Genomic DNA, 20,578 nt, shown 5'->3' with positions numbered 1-20,578 from the left:
AAAGAATAGTTTGTTTTTGCCATACTAGGTTGTTCATTTACATACTTTTTAGCCCAAATCTCTGGTTCCAATATTTTATTTACACTAAAAATGTCTTTATCCCAGTGGTGTTATCAGCACTTATTTCCAGAAACACAGATTGCTAATACTATTTAATGTCCTTTATATAAACAATAGGAATAATAACATTATATATTAAAGATCAGTTCATTGACTTTGGAGTAGATCTTTCATTCTAAGGAAAAGGAATTATATTTTTTGTGTGTTTTCATTAGGGCTTTCATGGGAAAATATTCATATGAATGTATCATATAAAACAATAATTCTACAATGTACAAAGAAATGTTTAAACCTGAGACTGCATGTTTACAAATATAAAATCTCTCAGAAAAAAAAGAATGTTTATATGAAATAATTCAATGGCCTGTATAATACTCAAGCATCAATTTTCTTTAATGCAAGTTAAAAAAATTCCTAATGATTCCTTAAAAACAAGCAAACAAAAGCCCTCCTTTTTCCAAATCCATTAAATATCAATGAATCCTTACTGCCATGTTACTTTATGATTTGTTTACCAATTACTAATCAATTCTCTAAAATAGTATGAATGTCAAAGATATAGTTTTTAAATGTTAAAGAACAAGAATATCAGATGAAAAAGAACCAATTCACAAGTTTCTATTTAATTTCCTAAAATTATATGGGTAATTTATTAACTTCATGTGGGATGTGAAGAATTGATAAATTGTTCTAAATGTAGTCTAAAACATGATAAAGAATAGAAATATAAAAGAGAGTGGTGTTTGAAAGAGCTGAGTGATAAAAGTTAAGCTTATACAGAGGTGTATCTTCCATTCTAAAATGTCAAAAGATAGGTCAGCTTGATTTAGGCTAAGAATTGGTAAATATTTTAATATAGATATGGGGTATATAGGAAAGCAAATCCAAAACCACGAAAGCACTAACCTACCACTTGTTTGTGTTTGCATGGCTCAAAAGGTCAGAAAGGGGATAGTTTATATTTTTTTGGCAGAGATAAAACACAACCCGCTATAGAACTGCAGATTTCAAGGAAAACTCCTTCGAATTCGGCAGCTAACAGCTCGTCTCTATTTGCTGTCACTCTACATCAGAGAAACCCACACTTTTTTCTTCTTTTCTGCCCACCCCCGCCCTTTAGTTACACTTGAGCTCTCTGACTGAAAAGGTCTGGAACAGATTAAAAGTCGGGCTACAAAATAAAAAGCTTTGGCATGTTGTCAAGCCTGTCTGGAATACACATACACAGTGGGCCCAAAAAGGGAAACTGAAGGCAATAAGAGAATTTTATAAAACTTTTTTTTTGGCATATCTAATTGTATGTTTTTGTGTATATATGTGTTGGAGAAAGAATTTTTTTTGTACTTTCTCTGATTTAAAACAAAGGAACAAGCTGTGGGTGTAATTAATGAATCTACTGAAGCTCACAGCCAGGCTGTTTTATTTCACCGTTGTAAATGAAAATATTTTAAGAACATCAACAACAACAACAACAAAAAAACCCCAGCTTGGTTCCAATTCCTGATTCCGCAGTTAACTAAGAGTTAATCATCATCTTTCATAACCTTATGTTGGGGGTTGGGGCGGGGGGGGGGGGGGGGCATAAGAAAACCACAGTACCATTTTAAAGTTTCCAAAACGTGGACAAGTTGAATTCATTAAAGATGATTTAAGGAAACACGGCTGTTATCGTTCCAGTCCATACAAATGGCAACATTTATTAAATTCTCTACCTTGCTTGGTTTCCTGTTTCAACCACAAGGACTTATTCAAGTATTAAATAGAATCTGAAGTTGCAAATTATTAACATGCCGCATAACTTTTTTAACACCTAAATAGGTCTTGAAGCTCAAAAGGGTAGCATTTAAGCCAAGCCAGATATCTGTCAAAATGACAGTCTCTGCCCTGATCCCACCTTTGACTTCACTTGAATAAGGGGTACAATCTATAAAGCTGGCCAACCCAAATGTTGGGGTTATTTAAAGGTACATAAAGACATAGGAGAACTGTTCATAATGTTCCTGACAGGGAAGTTATTTTCCCCACCAGCTCTGGGTAGTTTTCTTCTCCTGGCCCCACCTCAGGATTGTGTTTTGATGGCATTCACAGAGTTAATTCCTCTTTCCCGTAAGGGCCCCACAGTTGTTGTTAGGTCAACCCCTGTAAAACTTCAAAGGTTCCCTGTCCCCTCAGTCTGACCTACTCAGTGATCTGCACATTGTTTTCATTTAGCTGCATTCAGTCCAAGACGAAAACTTTGAAACCACAATGATCTGCTCCTTTTTAGAGTCATTTTTCCATGGCTTTGGAAAAATATCTCAGAAACCTAACTGAAAAAACTGAAAACAGTGAAAAAATTTTCGATTAAAAAGGCATTAAAGGGTTTGTACACTATTGTGCACATTTGGGAGGGAAATATTCCTTTGTGCAAATTGGTGACTTAATCTTGTGATTTGGGGAGGAATATGGCTTTGCTTTTTATTTCTTAAATGTAAAACAAAGAAAAGAACCTTTACTTAAAACAAAACAAAACAAAAACAGGAGAGTAGGAAAAAAATGCTGTCATTGGTCTTACTTCTAGGTGACAGCCCCCACCCCTCATTTAGGTTTGAAAACACTCCAATACCCAGGCCACAAGACAGTAACTCATTGCTCATTGCTCTCTGAAATTAAGCATAGGCAGACATCAGGTCACTAACAAAAGCTAGTGTCCCAGGTTTTAGATGCAGCAAGACAGCCTGATTATTATTGGAGTTAGAAAGATCATTTTAAACAAATTACTGTGTCTCACAAAAATGTGAAAGGAACAGTGATTCTGGTTAGTGAACCACCACAACACTCCCTCAATCCCATCGCAAACAAGCTAAGTAAAACAGCTGATTTAAACCTGAATTTCTCAGGTTTAAAGTGAAAGGTATAAAAACAGTACTGGAAAAGTTGAGTGGGCAGTCATTTTTTTAATACTATAAAGCAATGCAATTTTATTTAAATGTAACTTCTCAAATTCACATACAAAAAATAGTAATCAAAAATATCTAGGTAGGTTTTGAGATGAACCTTTACCAAAACGAGGGTCAAGCCTTGGGTCTAGCCAAGAGGTGGTCTTGTTCTTATGGTTTATATAGTAAATTTCTCCATCCTGAGTCATGGCTTGTTCCCATCCATCAGGAAGAGGACCTATAAATATAGGAAAAAAAAATCATGGTTGGTTTTTATTTGGTGCACCTAAAAAAATGGCAGGGGTACTAATTTAATAAGAAAATACATATTGACATAAAACAATTCATTAGAACAAATTCAGAGAAGAAAGGTAAACCTATATACCAAAGACACAGAGAAAAAAAAAGTCAGATTTTTAAAAAATCCTTTTGAAAGTCATGGCCTAAATAATTATTAGTACTGTTTGTACAAGACAAGAAATGCTACAGTTCAGTCACCCCTTCGTCCCCCAAATCCAGTTTTCTGAAAGTGCCTTCCTAGGGAATCCAAAGTTCTTTATTTACTCAGGAATATAATCGAGTATTTTCAGAACAACTGAAGTGTCATCAACATTCTGTTAAATATAAAGCACACTGTAGCTAAGCCTGCCAAACTCCATTTATTTCCATTATTTATGTGAGGGGTTCACACCAAGAAAACTACAATAGAGAAAACTATAGCTCAAGAAAAGGTTATTTTTAAGCAGCCCAAATGTTGCTAAAAGGTAGTGGCTGTGGCTGGGAGTTTAAGTTTGTCCAAGTTTTGAAACGGGACAGGTAAGTGCTCCAATTGTTGGGAAGGCGAACTTCTCAAGAAGAGGCTGTGAAGGGAGGAAACAACATCTGGCAGACAGGACTAAAGAACGTATTATACACAGCAAGTCTAAAAAGATTATTACATCTTTATGAGGGAATGGAAGCTCGACTATTGCTTATGCAAGGTAATAGCTACAAAAAGAGAGACCAACAATAAATTACTAGATTCAAGCATATTTCCTCGTCAATTCCTCTTCTTCCTTGGCATCCCAACCCCACCCCATTTCCCATCCCCACGAAGTCAGGAGAGGCAACTGCAAATTGGAAATAAGAGTAAATGCCTAAAACTTTTTCATTTGTGGACCAACATGACTTGAGTGCTACCTGTGTGCCAGTCACTGTTCTAAGTATATTAAATACATTAACTCATTTAATCCTTACAACCACCAATGACATAAACAGCAGTCTTATCTCAATTTTAATGAGGAAACTGAGGCACAGAGAGAGGGGTTTAGTCTAGTACAACCTCACAAAGCTAATTAGTGTCAAAGTGATACTTAAACCCAGCAGCCTAATTCCTGAGCTTTTGTTTATTATATAACTACATTTGTTTATTTATGTCCGACATCTAAGACAAGAGAATGGGTATGCTTCTTGGGCAAAAACCAGAACAAAATGGGTATCCTTCTTTCTATGTTGGCAGTCCAAGAGAGCCTTACGAGTGATGCTGAATAAGTAACTTTGGTTCAAAAGATCATTCACATAAGCCTGTGGGACCCAAAGCTCTAATTCTAGGCCAGTTCCATGTGTATCAGGAAGAGACTCATTTGCTACTAGACTATCACTGAAGGGCTGCGTTGAGCAGGGGGTGGAGGGGGCAGCAACATGCTGTTAGGTAACGCAGACAGACACATGAAATCCTCAAGAAGCCACTGGGGGAAAGACCCTCCAGGCCTGGAAGTGCAGTTGTGTACACAATGCAAACCATGCCCAGGGTTGAAACTTGCTGTAAGAGATCCCATGTCTACTAATAGGTCAATGGAAACAAACTTGTTTAACACATATAAATCAAACCACTTTGCTCAGCAGCTTTCACTATCATTTTGGTCTCTATTTACCCACCAGGAAGCTAGAACCTCCAAAACTGACTACTAATGGTTGCTGCTACCCTTATGAAGATGACTCAAATGTAAAATGCATTTGAAAAACAAGTAACTAAAATTCTAAGTTCCTAAGACACACTGACGAATAAGTTAATAGCAATCACTGGATAACTTTGGAAGCCTTAACTCAGCAATCCCAAAAGACATCATTATAGTGGCTAACTCTCTGCTTGAATACATAGATTCCCTACTTTAAACAAACAAAAAATACAACAGTATCACTCTACACATTAGCTGAGTTAGAACCAAGAGTGGTATCTTGAGTACAAACTAACCTTACCTACCTGCTCACCAATGTCACTTACATTCTCTCGGACTGATCTGTCCAGTCCCTCTCTTAAGAGTTCAGCCATCACTAGCTACCAGCTCCTTTTCCTTACTGCTGTACAGCTTCCTTCCCTGGTGCCTGACCTCTCATCTCCTCCTCCTATCCAAGTGTCCTCTATCAAACACCACCAGGGTTTTCTCCTTACAATATTAGCTAATCAACATTTATATGTCACTCATTGCCTTTAAAAACATTTCCCTTGCTCTATACCATCAAAAGGTAAATGCCAGCAAGACTCACTTTTCTTAGTCAGTCTTCTCAATACACCCAATCCGCCCCCCAATCCAATTTTTCCCCAAATTGTGCCACCTTGTGTGTGCCGTTCCCATTATCACATTCTGCCTAGACGTTACCTTTTCAATTCAGCCTTTTCCCTGGTTACCTCACACAAAATGATCAGTTTCCTCTTCTACTTCTTATTAACATTTAACAGATAGAACTGAAATTACTTGTTTACATGCCTGGCAATGACCAGGTCACTCATATTTTAACTTGTAAGCTCATATCTGAGTAATTGCTCAATAAATATTTAACAGAAGAATAAATAAATGTTGAGCCCTTTAACACTTTGAACTTTCTATAAATGACCTTAAAATCATGTAGTATGTATATTATTTTCAATTAATATGTTTATGAACAGAATATGTGAATGTTTTTAACCTAGTGCCTTTAACACCTTAAACTTTGTGTTCATCAATGTATTTTTATAATTTAAAATTAAAAAACTGTTAAAAATTACAGAAATGCATAATGAAGAAAGCGATATTTCCCTTACCCCCCCAGGTGAAAAACAAAATAACTTCAGTTTCGTGATGATAGGTTCTGGATTTTTTAAAATATATATGTTATTGATTATGCTGTTACAGTTGTCCCATTTTCCCCCCTTAGCTCCCCTCCACCCTCTCCCACCCATACCCCCACTTTAGTCATGTCCATGTGTCATACTTATAAGTTCTTTAGCTTCTACATTTCCCATACTATTCTTACCTTCCCCCTATCTATTTTCAACCTGCAATCTATGCTACTTATTCTCTGTACCCTTTCCCCCTCTCTCCTCCTCCCACTCCCCTGTTGCTAATCCTCTGTGTGACCTCCATGTCTGTGGTTCTGTTCCTGTTCTAGTTGTTTGCTTAGTTTCTTTTGGTTTTGCTTTAGATGTGGTTGTTAATAATTGTGAGTTTGCTGTCCTTTTACTATACATGTTTTTTCTTTATCTTCTTTTCTTAGATAAGTCCCTTTAACATTTCATAAAATAAGGGCTTGGTGATGATGAACTCCTTTAACTTGACCTTATCTGAGAAGCACTGTATCTGCCCTTCCATTCTAAATGAAAGCTTTGCTGGATAGAGTAATCTGGGATATAGGTCCTTGTCTTTCATGACTTGGAATACTTCTTTCCAGCCCCTTGCCTGTAAGGTCTCTTTGGAGAAATCAGCTGACAGTCTGATGGGAACTCCTTTGTAGGTTACTGTCCTCTTATCTCTTGCTGCTCCTAGGATTCTCTCCTTCATTTTTACCTTGGCTAATGTAATTATGATGTGCCTTGGTGTGTTTCTTCTTGGACCCAACTTCTTTGGGGCTCTCTGAGCTTCCTGGATTTCCTGGAAGTCTATTTCCTTTGCCAGAATGGGGAAGTTCTCCTTTATTATTTGTTCAAATATGTGTTCAATCTGTTGCTTTTTCTCTTCCCCTTCTGGTACCCCTATAATTCGGATGTTGAAACGTTTAAAGATGTCCTGGAGGTTCCTAAGCTTCTCCTCATTTTTTTGAATTCTTATTTCTCCATTCTTTCCTATTTGGTTGTTTTTTTCTTCCTTCTGGTCCACTCTACTGTTTTGAGTCCCAGTTTCCTTCCCATCACTATTGGTTCTCCGTGCATCTTCCCTCATCTCTTTTATGGTAACCCGCATTTTTTCATCGAATTTGCACCCAAAATCAACCAATTCCGTGAGCTTCCTGATCACCAGTGTTTTGAACTGTGCATCTGATAGATTGGCTATCTCTTGGTCGCTCAAAAGGATGAGTCCTGGGGCATTGATCTGTTCTTCTGTTTGAAACATGTCTGTCTGTCTCTCTCTTTTTGGGTCTGGTCGCTCCTGTTACAGTGCGGGGCGGAGCCTTAGGTATTCACCAGGGCTGGGCACCCCAGTCACTAGATTGTGACATTGTATGTGGGGGCGGGGGCGGGAGGGAACAATGGCAGTAGTTCCATTCTCCTGGGACCTCAGTCCCTTCTCTGGGATCCTGGGTTGCGCGTTCTGTCCTGGTCCACAATTGCCGCCTCACTGGGTCCGCGAGCTGCCGCTTGCGTACTCGGGGTCCACCCGCTAAGATCCTGTGCGCCCCAGATGCCTTATGCACTCCCGATTGCCTTATGTACCCAATTCTCCCTGTTCTCCGCATGCCGCGACCCGCACCCAGCTGCTCCTCTCCGCCCCTCCTACCAGCCTGGATGAACAGGTCAACTTCAACTTCTTGGCTATCCGACTTCCATTCAGATAAATTCTCTGTCAGTTCTGGGTGTTATTCTGCCTCTAAATTGTTGTTGTTCTAATCTTGGTTGTGCGTGGAAGTACGGCACGTCAACTTATGCCTCCATCTTGCCGGAATTTAGGTTCTGGATTTTTCTTCTGCACACTGCACAACATATGCACACCCACTGATGTCACACTGTACTAGCACCACACTTGCTTTAATCACTCGATATAGGCCTCAAATTCTTTTTAATGACTTCACAGATCTTACTGTATGGATTAGAATTCATTTACCCCTTTTTCCAGTGTTGAATATCAGAGTTGTTTTTGTTTTTTTCCTGTCATACATAATAATGCAAGGCACAACCCCTGTGGTACCTATGCGGCAGCACCTCTACCACTACTAGCTCCATTACTATCATCACACCGTGTTGACATCATCACATCTTGATAGATGTAATGGCTCTACTTTGAGGCACTGTTCTTGTCCTTATAATACAAATGAAACACAGAGACATTCAGAAAGGTGACCTGCCCAAGGCAGAGGGAAGATTTGAACTCAGGCAGTTTGAATTCAGATCTTCTGATTTTAAACTATAATATACACTGCTTCCCAAAGCTATAAATACATTCCCCAAAACTTATGCAGGTGTTTCCACACATTAAATTCAAAGTGGAGGAGTACCTCTATCTCTTTATACATGAGTTTAAATCATTAAGTATTTACCATATAAGTCATATATCAGGTACTTATCATACATAAATCATTAAGTACTTAGTATTTCACTAAAAATAGTAGACCTCAAAAATTAAATTCAGGAACCTTTTCACTAACAGTGTTCTTATAAACCATAAACAATCAAAGGCAACCTCTAAATGTGCTAATTTTAGAAATGAAAATATAAAGGGGTCCTGCCCAGTACAATTAAACACTGTAGCAGTGCTGCCTATTTTGTCATGTTTTTAATTTAAAAAATTAAATAATGTGCACATGAAATAGAATAATTACCATATAATTAATTTGATAAGCACTCAAATTTATAGCAAACTCCATATGCTAACAGAAAAGAATGCTTTATATATTCATTTATGTCTCATTTAATTTAACATTATGGTAAAAAAAATGGGGTAGTCAAAAATAGGTTTAGATGTTGTAACAAAAAATAAATACAATAACTAATAAAAAATAAACAAGACTGAACTATTTCAGGTACTCACAACTCTAAGTCTACTTTTGCCCACATCTGTATAATGTTAATATGGAAAGAAATAGTCCAAAATGGGATGTTTCTTTATATGAAAAGAAAGGTATGCATCAAAGGCAAAGGAATAGATACAGAAAGATTACTTTTTAACAGTTTTGAACCACAACTGTATCTTTAGTATTAAAAAAAGAAAACTAAAAAGAATCTTCAATCAATGTGTGAATTAAATAAAATAATACAGACTTGGGCTTTATTCACTGGGAAAAATTTTTTTTAACTTAAATGGTCCTTAGAAGAAATTCAATGACTTAATACTAAGTAAAGATGTTAAACTAAGCTAACTGTTGAATAACCATGAATAGCAGAAAAAGCAAGACTGACATAGTTTCTGAATCATCAAGTTGCACAGGCTACTGAAAGTTTGATGTGAGCATCTGTTTGGGCCAGAGTTAGAATGGAGTGAGGTCAGTAAGTTCAAGGAAGAAAGGAAATCTGGGCTTCCCATAAAACTAAGTTTATAAAAGGAGACCACAGGGATGGATGCCTTTGAGTTCAATGTATATTCTGGTTTTAGTGTTTCATAAATATTATAATTTCTCCAATATGGAGTATATAAAATGAAGAAAATGTAAGTAGCAACATTTTATTTACAAAAGGTGATCTAAACAGTGGCACTCAAACTTCAGTATGCATCAAAACCTTATGGAGGGTTTGTTAAAACAGACACCCCACACTTAGAATCTCTAATTTGGTTAGTAAGTCATTCTGAGAACCACTGATCTAAAATACCAACTTTCTTTAGCTGGTACAGAACTGCTTCTTAACTCTAACTTAGTGTGTGTTTTCTTCCAGGCTAGACTGTGAAATACATAAACATCAATGTATATTATTACACGTTTTTCTATTTTACTGTCTAAAAGAGTGCCTACTACTCTCAGAAAGGGTGGGAATAAATGTTGACTGAAATTAATGCAACCAAAATGAAATTCAGTTAAAATCCTTTATTTATGTTTGAAAAACAAAATACTCTGTTTTCTGCTTTCCATGTAGGTTCAATTTCTCTATTATTTGATAGCACTTAAACTGAAGGTGCTGGGATGTAGCAAATTCTTTTGTTCAAGAAGTATTTATTGAGGTCCTACTATATTCAGACACTATTTTAGGCCCTGGAGAGAGCAGCGAGAAAATTAGTTCCTGTTTCATGGACTTAAGTTCTAGCCAGTAAGACAAACATAAGTACAATACAATATTGGCTAATGATAAGTGCAGTGAAAAGGGAGGAAAAGCAGCATGAATGGGGGAGTGGGGGAAGAAAGGAAAGGGTCTTTAGAAAAGTGAACCAAGCCCTTACCAGGTGGCTTAGTTGGTTGGAGCGTTGTTCCATACACCAAAGGTTGCAGATTCGATCCCCCATCGGGGTGCATGTGGAGGCAATCAATCAATGTTTCTCATATTGATCTCTCTCTCTCAAATCAATAAACATATCCTTGGATGGGAATTAAAAAAACAAAAGGCACATGGACCAAGAATGGCCGCCCTGAGAATGCAATGTTAAAGCTGAGACCCCAACACAATCCAAGTCCATGCATGTGATGATCTGGGGCATGAGCATTCCAGTCAGGTGAAACTGAGGCGGCCGGTATGAAGGGGACAGATAAGCAAAGAACAAGACACAGTGGTCTACTTTGTTTTTATCCAGACTCAACCAGAAAAGAAAACTTCCTGTCATTTAAAACAACAAAGTGTTGAATGGGTAAGGCCTAAAGGGTACTGCCAAAACTAAAGGGTTATACCAATTTCTCCAAACTCATGGACAAGTCAAAGCAAGCAAATATACATTTTCACCCCATCTCACATTTACATGCACTAAAGGTAGGGCATTAGACATGGGAAAGATATGGGAGTTTTTCAAGGCTGGAATATCATGCCTGATCACCGACCAAAGTCTTTTTGGGAAAAAAGAGGAGATAAAACACAGGCCCTGAATCAAGATGGCAGTAAGAAAGAAGTCAGCATTTCAATGAGACATAAAAAGGTAAGATATTTGAATTAGGATAAGCAAGAGACAGTAGCAGGCTATAATAAGGATTACCTATCCTTGGGGGAAATGGATTTTTATGTAGGATTTACTGCTGGTTGAATGATAACTTATCTACTACAGCAAATACTAACTTCCTGCAATATTTTAAAAATAAACAAAATACTCCATGCCATAACACTGAAGGTGACTCAACATCAACTTCCTGCTCTTGCCTAAGGATCCTCTTGCATTAGTAATAACTAACAAACCATCTGCAAATCTAGTCAAACAAGAAAGTCTTGATTACACCACAAGTTAGATGATCAACCTCTCCCTCTCGCCTGCCCCACAATTCAGAAATAAAGAAGTCACCCCCAGGACACTGAAAGCTTACTAAACACACCCTGATGAGTAGTTCAAATACAGGATTATGAATAAGTAGCTCCTTAGAACGTAAGAGAAACAGGAAAAACAGATGCAGTGATCCTGTAAAGGTATCTAATTCTGGTCAATTTCAGGTTTGTTTTTTTGAAAATCAGGTCTGTTGTATTTACAATGTGTCACAAACTGTTATTATATGCAAGGCATTGTTTGAAGTTCTTCATAAGTAAATATTAACTTAATTAACAGCCCCACAGCATAGATACTACTATTATCCTCACTTTACACAGAGGAGAAAACTAAGGCACAGAAAAGCTGCCCAAAATCACTTAGCCCAGAGTAGTAAGTGGTAGACCTGGGATTCAAACCCAGAAAGTTCTAGCTCTTCAGAACCCACACTCTAAGTACTATACTGCAAATAACAATGTTTTAAAACTTTCACATTTCAATGACTAAATTTTAACAGTAGCCCCCAAATTGGTCTTAACCAACTGCTACATTAAACACTGTATGTGCCCCAAGATCATCTTGCATCCCCTCCTTTGAAAAGTAGCTCTCTGGCTCAGGGCTCTCCAAAGTCCACAGGAAAATTTCTCAAATCTTTATTGGGTTATTTATTTAAGGTCCTCTATAGTCAGGCATTACATATAGCACTGTGTGGGTCCCGAAAGCAATCACCACTATCATGCATACTCCTCCTTCTCCTTTCCTCTCTAGAGCTTCCCCACAGGAACTCTTCTAACCCAGCCTCCTTGCTTTGCCAACATAGTTTCCTCTCCTATGCATCAAGTACTTTCTCTTTGATAAGATGATTCCATCACATAATTTAGTAATTCATTCCATGTCAGTACCCACCCCCACACGCTTCATGGCTTGTTCATTCCTGCCAGCACAGGCATACCTCATTTTCCTGTGCTTCACTTTATTGCACTTCACCGATATGCTTTTCACAAACTGAAGGCAAGGACCTCCACCAGCAAAGAGATTAGGACTCACTTAACTGCAACACACTTCACTGTGGTGTGGAACCGAACACAGAGTACTTAGGTTGGAGGTCTGACTGTACTTAGCAGAGGCATGGACTTTTTACCTGCACAGACATCCCCAATGCACCCCACTCTCCACATTGTCTTCTCCTAGCCTCTACTGTTTTTACCCACTGAAATTCTACTCTATTCTCATACTATATCTTTGTGAAGCTTTTCTCAACCCTGTCCTACTAGTATGTCTTTTTCCCACCTATCCATTGAAACCACACTTGTTTTGACTTTTTTCTGGATGCTCACTGCAGATTGTCTTGTATCTGTTCCTCTACATTGAGTTAAATATAGACCAGGTAGTGTATGAGAAGAATTTATCATTCTGCTGTAGGAGAGAAAAAGAGTTCTTTATTTCAACAACGGGAATGTTCATTCTTCCAGGGTTGCTAAGGACAAGATAGCAACATTAGAAACTATCACCAGGTCCGTTTGTGATACACTTTGATCTGCAGACTTATGCTTGTCAGAAAATATAGGAACTAAAATATATTCACCCCTGAATCTTCTGCAGTTTTGTTTATAAAGGGGTTTTCCATAAATATAAACATCTAAAATTCATATGCTTGACCTTGTAAGCCCTAAAAAATTCCTTATAAAGTTCTGCCCACACTACTAAACTTTTTAGGTGGACACAATGGAAAATGTTGTCATGTACAACAAATATTAAATATTATTGTCACTAACTTTTTTGTGGCTTCAATAAGCTAAACATGGGACAAGTGTGTAAAACACATTTATTGAAGAAAAAGCAATTTATAAAATCAAGTCTTGGTAATAGAAATATGATTTCTCTTCTGGTTTCCATAGTTTTATTCTCAAGGTGAAGACTGACTTAAAGCATGCAGCTCTAAACCTTAAGCTCAGGCTGTTTCATTTTTGTGTACAGACCTATTTGCTTCAGAGTGATGACAAGCTCATTTCTTTTTCCCCTCCTCCAGTTCAGGTGTTCTCCTATGTCTTATAGGTAACTAACTGAAGGTTCTTCTGCCAAACTCCTTAGAACACAATGAATAGTGTAGTAGATTAAGATGAAACTCTGACCTATACATCTGAAGGCTTAGCTTGGAATCCTGGCACTGCTACTTGCCTGCACTCTCCTCACTAGCATATTGTGCCCCCAACCACTGTGGTCATGTCCTCTTCATAGCAGATGCTTCTCTGTACCCTAACCATTTGCCTACACATTCCCTGCACCATCAGGCTCTAAGGCTTGCATATAAGCACCTTATTTGTTTGTCTTGGTATCCCCAGAGCTCAGCACTGCCACCAAACGCAACCACAGTTCGTTGAGCTGAAAAAATGAAGAAATCATCTGTGACAAGTCACAATCTCTCAGGTCCTCAGTTTGTTAAAAGTTGATAGCATTTTGCAGGACTTTTATATTAAATACAATCTCATGAAATAGTGATTCACATACATTAGGCACTTATTAAAGGTTTTATTCCAACTGAAAATAGGAATAAAATAAAAAATAGGAATAATAAAAGAGATCATTAATGTTTCTATGGGTTTTAAGTTTCCATTTTAGAGTTCTCTGTGTAATCCATGAACCAGCAGTATCAGCACCACATGCAAACCTATTAGAAATGAAGAATCTTACTCAGGTTCCATTCCAGACCAATTAATCAGAATCTGCACTTTACAAATCCCCAAGTAATTCCTTCACACACTACAAACTGAAAACTATGGATCCAGAATATAGAAACTAGTAAGGTTCACTTGTTTTATTAAACTTCTTTATAGAATTATCCACCATGGATTCAAGTTTTACCAGTATAGGAAACAATCATTTGGTGGATTACTTGGTTTAAAAAAATCACCGGATGAATTTTAAATGAAATTATATTAAATGTAATTTTAGCCTTATAATAAACTCTAATAAGATAGCATAGTTAAGAAAAAAACTGTAAAATGTTTAGATTCAGACAGACCTTGGTTCAAAATCTTGGATCCAATATTTATTGGCCTTCTAACGTTGAACAAGTTCCTTAAACTATTTGATGCTCACTTTTCTTATCTAGAAAATAGAGATGAATATTTCTCAATTAATTGTTGTGAGGATTAAAGGAAAAAGTGCTTGACATAGGGCAAAAGAGTCAGTTCCCTACTCTTTCCTAGAATAGTTCTGCCATTTTGTTGCAATATATTTAATTTACAAAAGCTGTGTATAATGTAAGGAAGTAGGTTTACGAAAAAACAAAAACAAAAATGACTGGGCCTCAAACATGAAATAATTAAGAAACAAAGAAAGGGAACCCACAGAAGGTTTTCCCTTTATAGGGGAATGACCCCAGAAAAAATATTTTAATGTCTTCCCCAAATTTTTCAGGATAAAGCTCAAACTCTTAGTTGATCACACAGAAATTTTCTGTAAATGTCTTCGGTCTCATCCCTTTACCATTCCACCGGTTATGTGGTGCTGGGGGTTTCAGGCCCCAGTAACCTCTCACATACCACTCACTCCCTTTACCTTCCTTTTCCTTCAGCAAACTCAACCCCTACTCATCTACTAAATTCAGGTCCTGAATCCAACCACTTCTACCTCTACCACACAGGTCCACCTTTTCCCCTGAATTATTGCAACTGTCCCCTAACTAACCTCCCTACTTTTAAAAAACTTGGATTATATCACTCCTCTGTTCAAAACCTGCAAGTCCCCATATAATATGGCTTCCATGCTACCTTTCACCAACTCTGTTCTAGTTGCAGAGACCTCTTTGCTGTTCCCTACACATGCCTCAGCATCTTTGAACTGCCTGTTGTTATGTTATGCATAGAACATTCTTCCCCTTTTCCCCAGATGTGTGCATGATCTCATTCAGATCTCTGCTCTCAATTACAGAGGCCTTCCTTGGACAATCTATCTAAAATATCTCCCTTTAACAGGTTAGGTTTATTTTTCTCTTTCCACTTTAAATACCTCACACATACACTTGTTTATATTCTGTTTTTCATGATTTGGTATACTGCCTGGTACATATTAAGTATTTAATATTTATTGCAGGACTAAATAAACCTCTGGCTTTTTAAAGATGTCTTCTCTACTTTTCCGACTACTGATTCACATTTTCCTCCTCTACTTTCTCAGCATTTGGTGCATATGAGTGTCTGCCATAACATTTATTGTTATAATTATATGGGGGAGGGGGGCTGTTTTAACTTGACTCTTCAATCCCTGCGGCCATTACAATGCCTAATACAAAGTAGGGCATTTTCGTGGAATCAATGATTTAGAAAGGGAACAATTCAATTGTCTCAGGGTGAAACTTGGAGACTTCATGAAATACCATTTTCCTGTTTGTCTATTACAGCTGGATGAACTTCCCTGAGCAAAAGGCCAAGTATAAGCTCAGAGAACTTCCTAATATGCAACACTTCAGACTTCCTTCACTGCAACTTAATTCTTTTAGATTTTAACTTAACTTAGTTTTAGTAAGTACATTTATAAAAGATTAGCTTTCTGTTAAGCTCATTTAGATTTCAGAATGTTCAAATACAGCAATGACCTTTTGTTAAAATGTTAACCTAAAGCAAGTTTTATCACCTCCTTACCTTATTGCCATGAAAAGAAAATATTATTTCAGAAAACTCTGTTGCTGCAGGATTTATTTCATTTCACTGGTGCTGCCTATATATGGTAATCTATGGATATCATTTTTAAAGAATTAGCATCTTAATCTTTCACACAAATATTGCTCTTATGAGTCACAGTTACTGTAGCAATAGAGTAACCAGAAGGATTTACAAATCAGTGGGAAACACAAAAATAATATTCCAACACTTATCAAGAGAAGAAATAAAACAGGCATTTATTTGGTTCCTGAATGTAAATAATTTGTAATCTCTTTCTCATTCTCTCTAACCCAAAGCAAACTTTCCAAAATTCTACAAATAATCATGGAAGAAAAGTTCAACGGAGATACTTCTATTTTTAAGCATCACTACCTAATAACCAATTTTACTAAGAAAGCTGATGGCAATGATACTAATGTATCAAAGTTTTTTCTTTCTTTTTTTTTTCTTTTTAAAACATCAACTGGTTGCCTCTCACATGTCCTTGACCAGGGACCTGGCCTGCAACCCAGGCATGTGCCCTAACCAGGAATCAAACCAGCAATGCTTTAGTTAGTGGGGCAATGCCCAACCCACTGAGCCACACCGGCCAGGGCTATACTCTTTAAATAGTATCCTTTTATCTTCATAGTCCCTATATTTTGCTTATTTGCAACTATTAAAATAAAATGTACTGTTCCATACTTTTAAACAAGAAAAATGGTTCTTGTTTCTGTATTATTACACTTTTGCTTTTTTACTATTATCCCCTTTCTTGTGGCCATCTTTTCTTAATTTACGTAAATTCCCAGATCAGAAAAAAAGAAACGAGCAATTTGGTTAAAAAAAAAAGATATTTTGGATATCTTAGTTAGGTATTTTAGTTAAAAAGATATTACCTAAGATATTAATTTGAGATTAACTAATACAAATATAGTCTCTTACTGCATTCATTGTCTGACTTTGGGCTTTGTTACAATTTTATTCCAGTAAATACTGTTGATGCACTGCTAGCAGAGCTTTGTTCCATATACTCTGACTTCAGGCTGATGAATAATTTCTATTTTATAATAACTTTCCGAAAATCAGAAATATTTTGAGTCATGTAAATTCATGTAAATGTAGCACCAGAAACAACGTGGTAACACATTTTAAAAATTATTTTAAATGAAGAAACCATGCCTACTGCTTCATACAAACTGATAAAATTTAAAATATCAGATCAAATCACATTTAATTATCTATTACAAGAGTATATGCAATATATCATACCAAGCACTGTATACTGTTAATAATAATTTCTAACTATACACTGGTCACTTCATATATGTTGTGTCATTTTACATTTTATCTTCACAATAGCCCTCTATGTTCAATGTTATATTATTGTTATCCCCATTTTCCAAGTGAAGAAACTGAGGCACAGGTTGGAAGAGTAATCTGTCCAAGATCTCGCAGGCACAAAGTGACAGAAGTGGGGTTCGAATCCATGTCCACCAGACTCCAACAGCCCTTGATCTTAACCCCCAACTATATTCTTTTCAGTTCACTCCAAAGGTGAAAAGTATAACTTCAAAGATTGTGAACTATAACATACAAAGTAGGAATTATGAACTTCTAAAATCTGTTGTCAGCTCTCCAACTTCTCACACATCCTGTTGTTTTCTGTAAAAACCTTACACTTACTTTTTACCTGTCATTTTTACATTTCACATCTATTCTCCACCTGTCATTTGTCTTGGTAACAATTTTTCTTCCCCATTTGGTCTTCTGTGCTCTGACTAAGCTTATACAAAGCAGGAGTAATGCAGCAGGCAAACACTGAGGCAGCTCTGTGCTACTCTGGTTGCTCCTCAACATTTCTCCCAACTGCAGTGATAGGTGTTTAGCACATTCCTCTAACATGCATCATCTTTCTCCATCTAGAGCATTCTCTCCACCCATCTTGAGGTATTTCCTAGGAATTCCATGCAGATTCATAGGGAAATCTAAAAGTGCTGCATTGGTAGGATTTGAGTATTAGTCAGAACATGGCTGACTTTAAAACTCACAAATAACGGATCCCTTAAAATGTACTGGCAATAACACACTTTGACTTTTGATTGTTATCAAAGGTACATTTTTAAAAAGCAGATAACTGGGTTGATTTTGCTCAATTTAAGTCACAGCATGTAATTTTCAATGTTCTAAACAGTTTCTAAACAACCCTTGGCATCACGTTATTTTTAAATTATCAGTGAGTACACTCTCTTGACTTTATTGCTGCTTTAAGATTCAGCAATCTTTATGTCACTGTTAACAAGCTACTACTAAAAAAAATCTAGTATCTTCATTTAAATAGATAGAGCTGATTAAAGGATAAGTACCACTTTTCTATCCCCAAGTCCTTATTTTCTAATGTCTAACCCAAGAATCACTAATGTTCAACCAACTCTCAGTATGCACAACTATTTTATTTATTTATATTTTAGATTTTACTTATTTATCTTAAGAGAGACAGGGGAGGGAGGGAGAAGAGAGGGAAAGAAGCATTGATTGGCCTCTCACATGCATCCCAAACAGGGACTGAACCTGCAAATCAGACCGGTAACCCCTCACTTTGCAGAATGACATTCAACCAACTGAGCCAGGGCTGTACAACTATTTTATACAGATCTCAAGCATACATCAAAGGGCCATTAAATCAATATGCTACAAGCATAATACATTTAATAGAACTTCTATAGGACAATCATATCAAATAATTTAATAGAACAGTCTATATATACACTATATATTTTAATATAAAGTAAAATAGAACCATTATCTTACTGAATTATTCAAATTACCTTTTTTCTTTTCTTCCCCTTTCAAATTCTTTTCACAAAGTTGAGTCATTTATTTGTCAATTAAATGAACAAAAATATAAATTAATGTTCTTTATAGGATCTGGTAAGTCTTGCCTCTAGAACCCTTTCCAGGTATACCTCTAAGTGATTACTCAATTATATACACTCCTTTCAACCTCACATTCTGAAAAATAACTTCTAAAACCAAAGTACACTGACCATTTTTGCTAAACAGAATTAAAGTGAATAAAACAAATAGAATCTCATAATGACATTTCACAGAATCTTAAAAGATTATTCGCTCTAGCTAACCATTGAAAAGTAGGTCTGGAAAGTCTAGAGAAGAGCAACAGTATTTTAAGGAAAGCAGTAGGATTAGAAATAATTAGAGCAGAACACAATGCTGGACTCAAATATCTGAATGAGAATTCTTTCCAAAGAGCAAAACTAGAAAGTTCTAGTTAAATTAATTAATGATAAAAATGTAAATCGAGTTGCATTTAGTTTGATCTACCCAGTGAAATGCTTCAAAAGAGCTGTGTAGCTAGCTTTCTTTTATCTGAAGGTTCAGATTAGTGGAAGGCATTCCCTTCAGGGTGAAACTGTCTGCAGACACCCTGCCAAACTGCAAGCCCTGCGCTGCTTTGTTAAAGTAGATGCCTTAAATGCCCTCGCAAATCTCCTTCCTCACTATCTCCAAGTTCTAAAAACTCCTTAGAAGATTATTTTCCAAGCACAGACAAGTGTCACTTTTGCAGCTTTTGTTTCAAGTAGAAAAGTCCTGACTGGGAAAATGTGCTATGTATGGGCTTCACTGGGAAAGGCACAGCCACAGGCATTAGGGGTGCTTTCCAGATGGAGAAAGACAGCCTCTAGGTTAAAACCTTATTAACATGACATTATATCTATAATTTTATATGAGCATGAGGTATCAAGATTACAGTTCCTGTGACATCCATTCCAAAGCATTTCAACACCATGTATAAGTCCTCTATTCTTTAAATATCCACTGAAATGGGAAAAATAAAAGACAACAATCTTGTGCATGTAATTCAAAGTAAAAAGAGACATTTACTATAGATATTATCAATAGCTTCACCTTGATTTGGTAGTTAAGCCTCCATTTGTATTTGTAAATATACTTAGAATCCACACGTGAATTTTCATATATACTTAACAACCCTACTCTCATTTTTTAACTTTTGCCGACTCCTTTTCTATTTTACAATCAGTTTGTTTGTTTTAAAGCTTTTTGGTTTCACCATATCTGTCCCTTCCTTTCTTAACTCACTGTCTGACCTTCCCATTAAAAACAATAACCTCTAGTGTCCTCTTTAAATATTCTAAGGTATAGTGTTCTTTTATTAGTCACAATATCTCCTTTAGCAAATATCCCCACACCAACCACCTTCTGTAGAAAGATTTCTCCAGTGTCCAGTGTATCTACTTATATTTTAAAATAGGGCCCCTAGTGTATTAACAGATCCTATCCCCTATTTTCCAAGGCTTTTCTCTCTAACACTTAGCCTAACCTTGGTCACGTGTACACTAAGAGCACGGGCTCTGGAATCCCATTCATTACCAGAGCCTGAGAATCCTGGTTTCTACCATTTAAAAGGTGTGCAATTTGGGGAAAGTTACTCATATGTGAAAGTATTCTCATATGTAAAGTGAGACTAGTAACAGCACTAACTTAAATGACAGTTATGAGAATTAAATCAGATAGCACAAAATGAGCTTAGCAGAATGCCTAACATATAAATATGATTTATTACTTTTTTGGTTTCTTTTTTTAAAAAAAGTATTCTATTGAT

General features: G+C 36.6%; 1 protein-coding gene across 6 annotated transcripts in view; it reads right to left on the bottom strand.

Annotated features, from left to right (window-relative positions):
- YAP1 (Yes1 associated transcriptional regulator) overlaps positions 1 to 20,578 on the bottom strand; it is a 147,046-nt gene that overhangs the window by 35,222 nt on the left and 91,246 nt on the right. For 4 of the 6 annotated variants that reach the window (XM_028514532.2, XM_028514534.2, XM_028514533.2 and 1 more), the window contains exon 4: positions 3,103 to 3,216. In XM_028514532.2, coding sequence (XP_028370333.1) covers positions 3,103 to 3,216 — 114 coding nt within the window. Of the gene's footprint in view, positions 1 to 3,096; positions 3,217 to 20,578 lie in introns of all 6 variants that reach the window. The other 2 variants (XM_036028666.1, XM_036028668.1) reach the window with 1 other exon arrangement.

This window comes from Phyllostomus discolor, chromosome 6 (genome assembly GCF_004126475.2).
Source record: "Phyllostomus discolor isolate MPI-MPIP mPhyDis1 chromosome 6, mPhyDis1.pri.v3, whole genome shotgun sequence".
Taxonomy (NCBI): Eukaryota; Metazoa; Chordata; class Mammalia; order Chiroptera; family Phyllostomidae; genus Phyllostomus; species Phyllostomus discolor.
The sequence above is the reverse complement of the archived record's forward strand: the minus strand, read 5'-3'. Positions and strand labels throughout refer to the sequence as shown.